The 12,540-nt window shown below is 39.0% G+C and overlaps 1 protein-coding gene across 1 annotated transcript in view; it reads left to right on the top strand.

Annotated features, from left to right (window-relative positions):
- Nucleotides 1-12,540, top strand: part of LOC143023739 (uncharacterized) — a gene marked incomplete at both ends in the record, with an annotated part of 123,354 nt that overhangs the window by 88,608 nt on the left and 22,206 nt on the right. Inside the window, 1 exon segment of the mRNA XM_076182342.1 lies at nucleotides 6,062-6,225. Within this exon segment, the coding sequence (XP_076038457.1) occupies nucleotides 6,062-6,225 (164 nt within the window).

The following is a 12,540-nucleotide window of genomic DNA, read 5'->3' as shown; positions in this document are numbered from 1 at the left end:
CTCTAACTCTCCTTTTGGTGATCAAAATGGGTCGTTCCCAGCTTTCAATGCAAGAAAAGGCCCACGCCCTAGCTCTGTTAGAGCAGGGAATGTCTGTGATACGTGTTGCCACAGACCTGCAGGTGACAAGAATGGTCATTTACAGCCTGAAGAAAGCAGCCGCCACACACCCTCCTGGTATGGTACCACCAAGAAAGCCAGGCTCTGGAGCCCAAAGAAGACATCTACTCGCACTGACAAGATCCTAAAAACATTGCTGTAAGAACGATCCAACATCGGCTGCAGAAGGACCTCAAAATGCCAGCTCGACGTGCCGCCAAGAAGCCCCTGCTCACAGAGGCCATGAAAAAGAAACGGATTGATTTCTGTAAGAAATACAAGGACTGGACATCATAGCAGTGGCAGAAGGTGATGTTCAGTGATGAAAGTACCTTCAGGCTGATCAGGGGCAGCTCCAAGATCTTTCGTTGCCCCAGTGATGTGTCCAGATTCGACCCGCGGTACACAGTTACAACAGTGAAACACCCAGACAGTGTGATGTTGTGGGGTGCCTTTAGTGGTAACAAGGGCAGGGGTGGACTATATTTCCTCCCCAAGAATGTGACCATGAAAGGGAGCAATTATATCAATGTTTTGAGGGATCACATGCTCGAATTTTGGGACAGCCATGAGTGTGATCATTTCATGCATGACGCTGCCCCTGCCAATATGTCTAAGGAAGTGATAAAGTTCCTTAATGACAATAATATCAGTGTTATGGAGTGGCCAGGCAATTCCCCAGACTTGAACCCAATAGAAAATGCCTGGAATCTGATGAAAAACGAACTGGAGAAATCGCAACCCACCAGTATTCCAGACCTGAAGGAGGTGCTGAAGAAGATCTGGATCACTATGGACAGTGCCTACTTCACCAAACTCGCCTCTTCAATGCCCAGAAGGATCCAGATGGTACTCAAGAACAAGGGAAACATGACAAAATACTAAATGTAACTCTTAAGTGGAAATAAAGCACATGTTAGTTGTACTTTTGAGTTTTATTGTCCTAAAGTCCTTAGTGTATAGATTTTTTTTGTGGCTATTGTATATATACAGGTACTCCTCGTTTAACGACGACAATTGGGACCAGCGCGCCGTCGTTAACCGAATTGGTCGTTAAGCGAAAGTGTATACATATACGTACATGTACTGTATGTACAATGTCCAGCAATACATGTATCTTTATTTTCGTGTATTTTCCCTCTTTTATACAGTACATTAAAGCTTTATTTACTGTTTATTTACGGTGGTTAGGTTCCTGAAATTACCGTATATGACCAAATCCGCGTATGCTGACATTCCATATTGAATACCGGGGTATTTTTTTAGTTTCGACCATGGGCGCAATATAGCAATAGAAAATTAATTATTAATCTTGTAAATTAAAATGTATCAACGTAATATGCAATTTTGTGGGCGGAAATGAAAGTAAAAAATATCTTGCTACAAGAAAATATGCTAATGAACGAAGTCGGTAGCATAGGCTCGGGACGCCATCTTGTCGTCTGCCAACGTCTCTCACGACGACGACAACGAGGACGAGCCGGATGACATTTAATTTGCAGGTAATGATTTATTAAACACAGGTTAGGTTAGTTTAGTTAAGGTTAGACGAATTAATTTATCATCCTTTCATTTCTTCGACATCGGCATCTATCATAACAAACATGGTGTACCATTCGTCCGACATGACTTCGTTACTTACGAAATCTGTTTTAGCATTTTTTTTTTTCATTTCCGCTCACAAAATTGCATATTACGTTGATACATTATAATTTACAAAATTAATAATTAATTTTCTATTATATTGCGCCCATGGTCGAAACTAAAAATTTACCACTACCGGTATACACTGTACCCCAGGTAGTTTTTGCAGCTTGCAGGATGGTAATGTAGACCTAAGCTTCAGAACACTTTACCTCACAGGTAATATCCACCGTACAAGTTCATTTATAACATACAAATTTGCCTCAGCCAACTTAATTATCGTACACGACGTAACTTCGGGAGATTTACGTTAAACGACGTCATAAAGCCCGTCGTTACTCCGAGTTGTCGTTAACCGAGTAGGTCGTTAAACGAGTACCTGTATATATATATATATATATATATATACAGTCGAACCTCGAAAGCCCGGACCCTGAATGCCCGGACCCTCGTATGAACGGTCGAAATGAACAAAGGGCATACTTTTCAAGCAAAGTTCCCTATTTGCCCGGTAGGTGGCAGCGACAGCCGTACACGTGTACTCAAACCCGACCCAGTCAAGCCGCCACCATGGTGCTGTTTCGTAGAATTTTGTACCAAAATGTAGTAAAATGGCGGCATGTGGCAACTGCACAAGGACATGAGGAATTTTTTTCTACATATCAGCGGGCTGTTAAAAACATTCAAAAACTCAAACTTTTGTTTAAAAATCATAGAACTAGTTATCAAATAATAAATGGTACATCAAAATATGACTTTTATTGGTAATTGTGTTACTTATAAAATATTATACCCCAAAAGATACGTTTTTACGGTGTAGAAAAAAATTGTATGCTAAAGTTTCAGCTTTCTTTTAGCACCAGGGCTGCCGTTTCGTAGAATTTTGTACCAAAACGTAGTAAAATAGCGGCATGTGGCAACTACACAAGGAAATGAGGATTTTTTTTTCTACATAACAGCGGGCTGTTAAAAACATTCAAAAACTCAAACTTTAGTTTAAAAATCATAGAACAAGTTATCAAATAATAAATGGTACATCAAAATATGACTTTTATTGGTAATTGTGTTACTTATAAAATATTATACCCCAAAAGATACGTTTTTACGGTGTAGAAAAAAGTCTACGCTAAAGTTTCAGCTTTCTTTTAGCGATAATAAATATGTATATATATATATATATATATGACTGTAATGTGTGAGGAAAATGGAGGAGAAATAGGGAAGGATGAAGTGAAAGCAGCTGTTAAGATGATGAAAGCAGGTAAGGCACCTGGGTTGGATGGATGCCATGCAGAATGTCTGAAGAAAGGAGGTAGAGTGATGGTGGACTGGCTGGTGAGGTTATTTAATGTTTGTTTAAGAGAGGACTGGAGGAGTGCCTGTATAGTTCCACTTTACAAGGGAAAGAGGGACAAGTGTGAGTGTAATAGTTTCAGAGGGATCAGCTTGTTAAGTGTAGTTGGGAAGTCTTATGGGAGGGTCTTGATTGAGAGGATTAGGAGAGAAACAGAGGGAGTAATTGGTGAGGAACAGTGTGGTTTTAGGACAGGTAGGAGTTATGTAGATCAGATTTTTGTGGTAAGACAAATGTGTGAGAAATATATAGGAAAAGGTAAGGATGTTTTTTGTTTTGTATGGATCTGGAAACGGCTTATGACAGGGTAGACAGGAAGGCACTGTGGAAGTACTGCAGATATATGGGATAGGAGGAAAGCTGTTAAGAGCAGTCAAGAGTTTTTACGAGAGTAGTAGAGCTTGTGTTGGGATTAGAAATGGAGAGAGTGAATGGTTTGAGGTAAAGGTGGGAGTTCATCAGCAGCGAAAAAAAAATACACGGGAGCGACGAGCGATTTCGCTCAGGAAAGTTCCAATGTCGCTCTCGCAAATCCAATAGCCGGAGTGATCCCCCACAAAAAAATCACTCCCGCGGCAAGATTCAATGTTTTTCATGCATTATCCATCATTTGGCAATCCCTGAATCCCATCACCATTGATGAAAGGATCAGAGCAAACACAACTTACCCGTGATCAATCATTGCATTATCAATCGATATCATAAACGCAATGCATCAATGAACTTTAATTTGTTGATGTACGTACATATGTGTACGTGGTATAGCTGCTAGAGTTCAATGGCTTACTTAGTCTAGCTTTGTATTAGCTGCATGCGCGCGTATACTAGTACATGTTGACTAGACTCTACACGATTATCGTGCTACATAATGTCGCTAGTTGCGAAATGCATGGTACCTGTATGCAGGGAAGTTCATTGGTTGCATGCAGCTAGCTGCCCAATCAACGCGCTGACTACATGTACAATGCACCATACCCAATACCACATCACCGCATGCATATGTACACTGTACATATGCAAACTCACTCTGACATGAGTAATGAGTTAGCCTTCCAATAGTTTGAAGGAAATCTAACCTGCAAAAACATGGCTCTAGAAGTATAAAAAATGGCTCTGGTGGGAAAAAAAAAAAAAATGAAAAATGGCTCTGGGAAAAAAAAAGAGTAATTTTTCCCCTGTTCATCAGTGATGTGTTTTGTCGCCCTGGCTGTTCAATCTATACATGGATGGGGTGGTGCGAGAGGTAAATGCAAGGGTAGTGGGTCAGGGATTGGAGATGGTTAAAGAAAATGGAGAAAAGTGGGAAATAAGCCAGTTGTTGTTTGCTGATGACACTGTTTGTAGCAGGATCAGAGGAGGGATTGAGGAAGTTAGTGACAGAGTTTGAGAAGGTGTGTGAAAGAAGGAAGCTGAAGATAAATGTGGGCAAAAGTAAGGTGATGGGATGTACAAGGGGAGAGAGTGACAGCAGGCTGGAAGTGAGCATTAAGGGTGAGAGACTGGAGGAAGTGGATAGTTTTAGATACTTGGGTGCGAATGTGGCAGGAAAGGGAGGAGTGGGAGTGGAGGTAGAATGTAGATTAAGAAGTATAATAAGAAATAGACATCTGGGAATTGGATGCTAAGAGGAGGTTATATGAAGGAGTGATTGTGCCAGTAGCACTGTACGGGGCAGAAGCATGGAACATAAGAGAGGAAGAGGGAAGGAGTTTGAATATATTTGAGATGAAATGTCTGAGAAGTATGATAGGGGTTACTAGACTAGATAGAGTGAGAAATGAGGAGGTGAGGAGGAGAACAGGAGTGGAAAGGGAGCTGGGAGATAGGGTTGATGAAAGAGTATTAGGATGGTTTGGACACATGGAAAGAATGAGTGAAGAAAGATTAGTAAAATAAGTGTGGAAGGCAGAGGTGGAAGGAGTGAATATGAGGGGGTGTCCTAGGATGGGATGGATGGGGTGAAAGGGGCATTACAAAAGAGAGGAATGTCTGTTGAGGAAGGATGGGAGAGGACAGAAGATAGGGGTGAATGGAGAGGGGTTGCGTATAGGTGATGCTGTGATGGATGAGGGGGAGTGGGTGGGGGATGGGGGTGAGGGAGTGTGTATGAGGGAAAACTTGACGCAGCCAGAATTTGTGGAGCAGCCTTGTGGATGTGGATGAAAGAGTATTAGGATGGTTTGGACACATGGAAAAAATGAGTGAAGAAAGATTAGTAAAAGAAGTGTGGAAGGCAGAGGTGGAAAGAGTGAATGTGAGGGGGCGTCCTAGGATGAGATGGATGGATGGGGTGAAAAGGGCATTACAAAAGAGAGGAATGTCTGTTGAGGAAGGATAGGAGAGGACAGAAGATAGGGGTGAATGGAGAAGGGTTCTGTATGGATGATGCTATGATGCATGAGGGGGAGTGGGTGGGGGATGTGGGGTGAGGAAGTATGTATGAGAAAAAGTTTGACGCAGCCCCAAGGGATTTCTCCCCATCTTCTTTTCTGCATGAGGGGACAGAGAGGGGGGTTGCCGAATTTATGAAGTGGCCTTGCTGTGGATGTACTGTGTCTTGCGACACTGCTTCTGACCCAGGGCATTGGACAGGATGCAGGGATGACCCATCATCCAGGAGGTGCCAAGATAAGAAGGAGGGCACGAGGGTGGAGGGGAGTGGAATATGTAGGGAATGGAATGGGTGGGAGTGGTTTCGATGCCTTTTTCTTTTTGGCTATCCCTCATGTAAGGGGGAAAAAAGCTGTTGGTATATGTATGTGTATGTATATATATATATATAATATATATATATATATTCTTGAATAAAATCAAGAATATAGAATCAAAATGGCAAAATTATGTAAAAGTTAAAAGAAAGTATTTTTATTGTAAATGCCTTAGATTATTTCAGTAGACAAGGGAGTTATAGGATGATTTAGCAACTGTTATCTGTGGTACATTCTCATGAACTTTTGTTTCTAGGTAATGAAGGTGAGACCAGAGTGATGGGTGATGTAATACAAGATGCATATATCATAGGACCTGATAACACTAAAGATAATCCATTGATGTCACAAGGAGGAAACGAGCAACATATTTCTAAAACTGGTCTTTCAGGCATCAAGAGACCTTATAATAATGGAGAGGTATGTATATGTATGCTCTCTCCCTCCCTCTCTCCTTACTCCTCTTGCTTTCTCTATATCTCAATATATAAAAATATGTATGTACAGTAAAACCCTGATTATCCGAAACGAAAGGGGGGAAGCCTCTTTCGGATAAGCCGATTTTTCGGATAATCCAGATTTATCAGAAATATATTTCGTGTTGACATACTTTGTGTGTGTGTGTGTGTGTCCTGTGCCTCCCTCCCCCCCCCTCTCTCTCTCCATCAGTCTCAAGTTGTGGATGGAACACAATTTTTTTTCTTCGTGTTGACGTACATACTTTATACGTAACAGAGAACAAGAATTATTCCATACATATATCTTCCACTATCCTGACGAACACAATAAAGCAACTCCGCCACTCCCCGCCTCCGTCACCATCACTCCACAACCCTTCCACTCCCCACATACTTATACGCACGCACACAAATATGCACACACAAATACACAAAATCGCGCGTGCGCGTATACATACACAAACACACACACATACATGTACACAAGCGCACACACACACACACAAACGCACAGACACACACACATACACACACACACACACACACACACACACACACACACACACACACACACACACACTTTCAACGAACGGACGGCTTGAAGAACGCTCTGAAGAAAAGTGCAGATTGTGGATACCAACGCAAAGAGAAGTGCCTTTTTGTATTTGCAGGGGGGGGGGAAATTGCTCGTGAGGTAGTGGGAAAGTAAGGAAAGAGGAGAGGGGGAGGGATTGCTGGGGAAATGGAAGGTAATGAGGAGGTGGAGGAAATGGCCCTGACGGGCCGCCGTAAGGTAGACAAACGACCCCAAGACGAGTTGGATGATAACATGTCTAATAGGAATGTGAAGATTAGAGGTATAGATAGGAGCAATATAGCAGAAAGTGATGAGAATATTTTCAAGGGATTTAAAGAGAATGGGGGGGACACAAACCCCCCCCGACTGACAAGACTAGAGAAGAAGGTTGATAAGGTGATCGAGGACTTGGAGAGTAGGTTAGGTCATATGAACACCATTTTAAAAAGGGTTGAAAGATTGGAAGAACTGGAAAAGGCGAATAAAAACTTAACTGATGAAATAGAAGAACTAAAAAGACAGTTAAGAGAGGTAAAGGGGGAGAATGAGGAATTGAAGAAGAATAGTAAAGAAAACAGAGAAACAATAGCTAAAGAAAGTAAAAATTGGAAGCAAACCCAAGAAGGAAATAAGATTTCATTCACTGACATAGTCAAACAGCAATTGAAAGAACATACTGAAGACTCAGTTATTAAAGTGATGAGACAAAAGGAGAATATAGTAAGGGATTTAGCAGACAAGAAGAAATGTATAATTATATTAGGAATGGAAGAGAAACACAACACAGATAGAACCACAAGAATCAAAGAGGAAAATGAAAAAGTAAGCCAATTACTAGAATCAGTTCAGGAAGATGAACCAGGAATTATGAAACAAATCGAAGAGAAATTTAGACTCGGAAAGTATAGCACAGACAAGACCAGACCAATTAAGATTAAATTCAAGTCACAAACAACGGCAGAGAATATCTTATCCAAAACAGGGAAACTAGCAACAAGTGAACAACACAAAAAGATATGGATAAAAAGAGAAATGAATAAAGAGGAAAGAGAGGAAGAAAAGCAGAAAAGACTGGAAGCTAAGACAAAAAACGAGAACAGAACGGAGTCAGAGAAAGAGAGATTCTATTGGAGAGTAGTGAACATGAAACTAAGGAAGTTCGACATACAAAAGAAAAACATAAGGGAAACAGAGAACACAATGGAAGTGGCAGAAAACTAGGAGTGTCTTACACAAATATAGATGGATTAATAACAGGATTGAATGAGCTGAATGATTATTTGAAAGAAAAAGAACCGGACATAATGGGAATTGTAGAAACAAAATTAAAAGGCCCACTACCACCCAACAGTGTAGGACATGATGCATACAATTATTGGATTAGAAACAGAGAGAAAAAGCAAGGGGGTGGAGTTATGTTCCTGACTAAGAAGGATATAAACGTGAAAGGTGTCATATATGGAAAGAATACAGTAGAGATGATTATGATAGAAGTGGAAGACAGAGATAAGAAGAGCAGAAAATTTGTGATCAATTATGTGCCTCCGAAAACAGCCTCATGGGAGGAGAGTGAATATAAAAGTATGCTAGAGGACACAAAGATAGCATTAACTAAAATAATGGAAGACGGAGGAAGAATAGTTATGATGGGCGACTTTAATTGCAAAGAAATCTGCTGGGAAGAAATGACAGTAAAGAGTGGTGATGACTCATGGGGAAATGCTCTACTTGAGATGATTACTGACCATTCAATGACACAATGGATACAAGAGAACACTAGGTATAGAAATGAAGAAGAACCATCGAGGCTAGACTTAATAATTACATCTGAACCTAGAATAGTGGACAAGATTGAATATAAAACACCAATAGGTAAAAGTGACCACATATTGATTGAACTGGAACTTAATGAAGAAAAATATATGAAAAGAAATGAACAATATAGAAAAGGAAGAATGATGTATGAAAAAACAAACTTTGATAAAATAAGAGAATTCTTCCAACAAGAAAACTGGGAAGAAATATACAAAGAAGAAACATCAGTGGAAGAGAAATGGAATATTTTGACAAAAATTTACAAAAAAGGAGTGGAAAAGTATGTCCCAAGACAAAAACAAGAAAAAGAATATGTAAAATGCTGGTACAACAAAAGTTGTAGGGAGTTAAAAGACAAAAGAGACAAAGCCTGGACCAGATGGAAAAAAGACAGAAGACCTGAAAAATGGAAAATATATACTGGTTATAGAAATGAATATGTACAAAAGTGCAGAGAGAAAAAAAGAAAATATGAAAAAGATGTTATAGAAAAGTGTAAAGATCAACCAAAACTATTCTACAGATTTGTAAACAATAAACTGAAAAACAAACAAGACTTGGAGAAATTGAGACAAGGAGGAGTTGAATACACTGAGGAAATGGAAATGGCAGAAATTATGAACAAACATTTTAAATCAGTGTTTACAAGGGAAAATATACAACCTGAAGAGATTGAGTGGAAAGAAAAAGTCCCCCCTATGGAAGAAATAGAAGTAACAAAGAATGAAATATTGACACACTTGGGTAATTTTGATGTCAGAAAATCGCATGGGCCAGATGAAATAGCAAACTGGATTCTGAAAGAATGCAGGAATGAACTGGCAGACAAAATACATAGCATAATAAGCAGTTCCTTAAAAGAAGGAAAAGTTCCAGAAGATTGGAAAAAAGCAAATATAGTACCTATATATAAAGGAGGAAATAAAGAAGAACCTACCAACTATAGACCAGTCTCTCTAACAAGTACAATAGCAAAAATTTGTGAAAGAATTATCAAAAGTAGATGGGTAAAATACTTGGAAAAAAACAACGTACTAAATCCAAGGCAATTTGGATTCAGACAAGGACGGTCATGCGTCACCAATTTAATATGTTTCTATTCAAGGCTAATAGATATAATACAAGAAAGAGATGGATGGGCTGATTGTGCATTTCTAGACCTAAAAAAAGCTTTTGACAAAGTACCACATAAGAAGTTGCTTAAGAAATTAGAATATGAAGGAGGAATACAAGGTAAATTGCTAAATTGGATGGAAGACTTTTTGCAAGAAAGAAAAATGAGAGTAGTGATAAGAGATCAGCACTCAAAATGGAATGAAGTAATAAGCGGTGTCCCGCAGGGAACAGTTCTGGCCCCAATAATGTTTGCTATATATATTAATGATATGGATGAAGGAATTGAAAGCTATATGAGCTTCTTTGCAGATGATGCAAAACTACTGAAAAGAGTGAAAACTGAAGAAGATTGTGAATCACTACAGAGGGATCTAAATAAAGTACAAGAATGGAGTAGGAAGTGGGAGATGGAGTTCAATACAAAAAAGTGTAGTATAATGGAATTTGGAAAAAGCAAAAATAGAATAACAGGATCATATAAATTGGGAGAAGAAGGAATAAAAAAAGTAGAAAATGAGAAGGACCTGGGAGTCATTGTTATGAATAATATGTCACCAGAGAAACATATAAATAAGATTTTTGGAGAAACTTATAATTTAATAAGAACAATCAAAGTGGCATTTACATACCTGGATGAAGAAATGGTGAGGAAAATCCTAATCACCCTGATAAGACCAAGATTAGAATATGCAGCAACGATATGGTCACCAAGTACAAAAAAATGTATAAAAAAACTTGAAAGAATACAAAGAGCAATCACAAAACTGGCACCAACACTCTCAAAACTATCATATGAAGAGAGGCTACAAAAACTTAAACTACAGACACTAGAGCAAAGAAGAGAGAGAGGAGATTTGATAGCTATTTACAGAATCATGAAAGGCATAGAAATTACTGATAGAGAGAATCTGATAAAATGGGATGACAGAAATACCAGAGGACACGGAAAGAAAATAAAAAAAGACAGCTATAGAAGAGATTTGAAAAAGAACAGCTTTCCTCACAGAGTAATAGACAGTTGGAACAAGTTAGATGAGAAAGTGGTGTGTGCAAAAACAATACATGAATTTAAAAATAGTTTAGATAAAATGAGATATGAAGACGGGACCCCACGAGCATAGCTCCCCTTCCCGTAAAATACAACTAGGTACAACTAGGTAAATACACACACAGACACACACACACACACACAAACACACACACACAAAGATACAAAGAGATACAAAGGCGGGACATCACGAGCATAGCTCCCCTTCCCGCAAAATACAACTAGGTAAATACAACTAGTAGGCCAGTCAATAGGGGGTTGAATAAGGAAAAAAATTAAGGAAAGGTGCAATATGCTTTATTTTCTTCCTAATGTGGTTCTTAATAATGTATTAATTTTGCACCCCTCTACCTTCCCGGGCCATTTTGAAAAAATGGCGGAAAAAAACGTTTTTTTCTCCAAATATCTCGCTTGAAATGCATTTTACAGAGAAAGTAGTCGAAACAAAAAATAATCTACATAAAATTTCCTATAATATTTGTCCCTGTCATGTTTTCCATAGGTTGCACCGTTTTTGCGCTAGAGCTGTGGAAAGATTCACATATAATATTTTATACTTTCCATTTCCGAGTTTAGTCTCGAATATCTTCTCCCAAGGGTGTCCTTCCTCCTTGATTCTGGCTTAGGACAGACAGTGATTGCTCACTGGCGGAGTTACCACCCTTACACCCAACCATCCACCCAAAATGTGAAGTTATCAATTATAGTTATTGCTAGCCTATATCAGTTATCAATTTTATAGCAATTGTCTTGTTTGCTAGTACTTTTTTGCTTGTTATTTTGTAGAATTACAACAACAAGGAAATTGACTGTTGTCTTACAATATATTTTTTTCTGATTCAATGAGCTGTTTCACTTTCTGGCATTAGGAAGTTTTCTAACATGGCATCAAGAGGATCATCACAGTCATCTTCATGAACGATGATGTCAACATTGGAAAACATGACAGGGACAAATATTATAGGAAATTTTATGTAGATTATTTTTTGTTTCGACTACTTTCTCTGTAAACCATTCCAACCTGGGCACTCTGCATTTTTTTGCCATTTTCCAAGTAGCCATAAAAGCTCTGTTGTTGTTATTGATACAGTACTAGTGGACACTGGATTGATACTTGCCAAATCCCTGACTTTTATATTCAAGAGTCCTTTTACACTTTTACTTTCAAAGGTTTTAATAGGATTATGACCAAACTGCCCAACAAACGATGCACTAGGGATCTTCGTTAATCTAGTGATTGGCTGATCTGAAGTAATATTATTCTGAGGAGTAACACACTGAATTCCTCCCATACTGTGGAATATGTTAAATCCATCAATAGTAGAGATGTTCACATCTGCATTGTCGAATACAAACTGTGCAAATGAATCATTCGGAGGTTCCTTGGCTGGATGTTGCAAAGCAGATACTTGAAAGAGTGCTGCCTCAGCATAGGACGCACATAATCCCAACGCAGAGAGCACGTTCAGTAGATGCTTAGAGCCATACTTCTGACTTAAGTGAACAGCAAGTCCTATTTGTAGAGGAGATATGAAAGAATTTGGTCTAGCTGCTGTAAGGATAGCATGTGAAATTGCTGTACATTTCCTATTCCATTTTCTTTGATTTCCTTTCTTGTTTTTTAAGACTATTGTCTTAACAAGGCACTGGAGAGTTTCTGGAATAAGTGAATCCAATTCTTCTAGGTAATTTTCTGGTGGTGGATACTGATCTGCTTCGTA

This window comes from Oratosquilla oratoria, unplaced genomic scaffold, assembly GCF_046742065.1.
Source record: "Oratosquilla oratoria isolate Oo_2021 unplaced genomic scaffold, ASM4674206v1 SCAFFOLD57, whole genome shotgun sequence".
Taxonomy (NCBI): domain Eukaryota; kingdom Metazoa; phylum Arthropoda; class Malacostraca; order Stomatopoda; family Squillidae; genus Oratosquilla; species Oratosquilla oratoria.
Note: the sequence above shows the minus strand (reverse complement) of the source record. Positions and strands in the feature narration are given on the sequence as shown.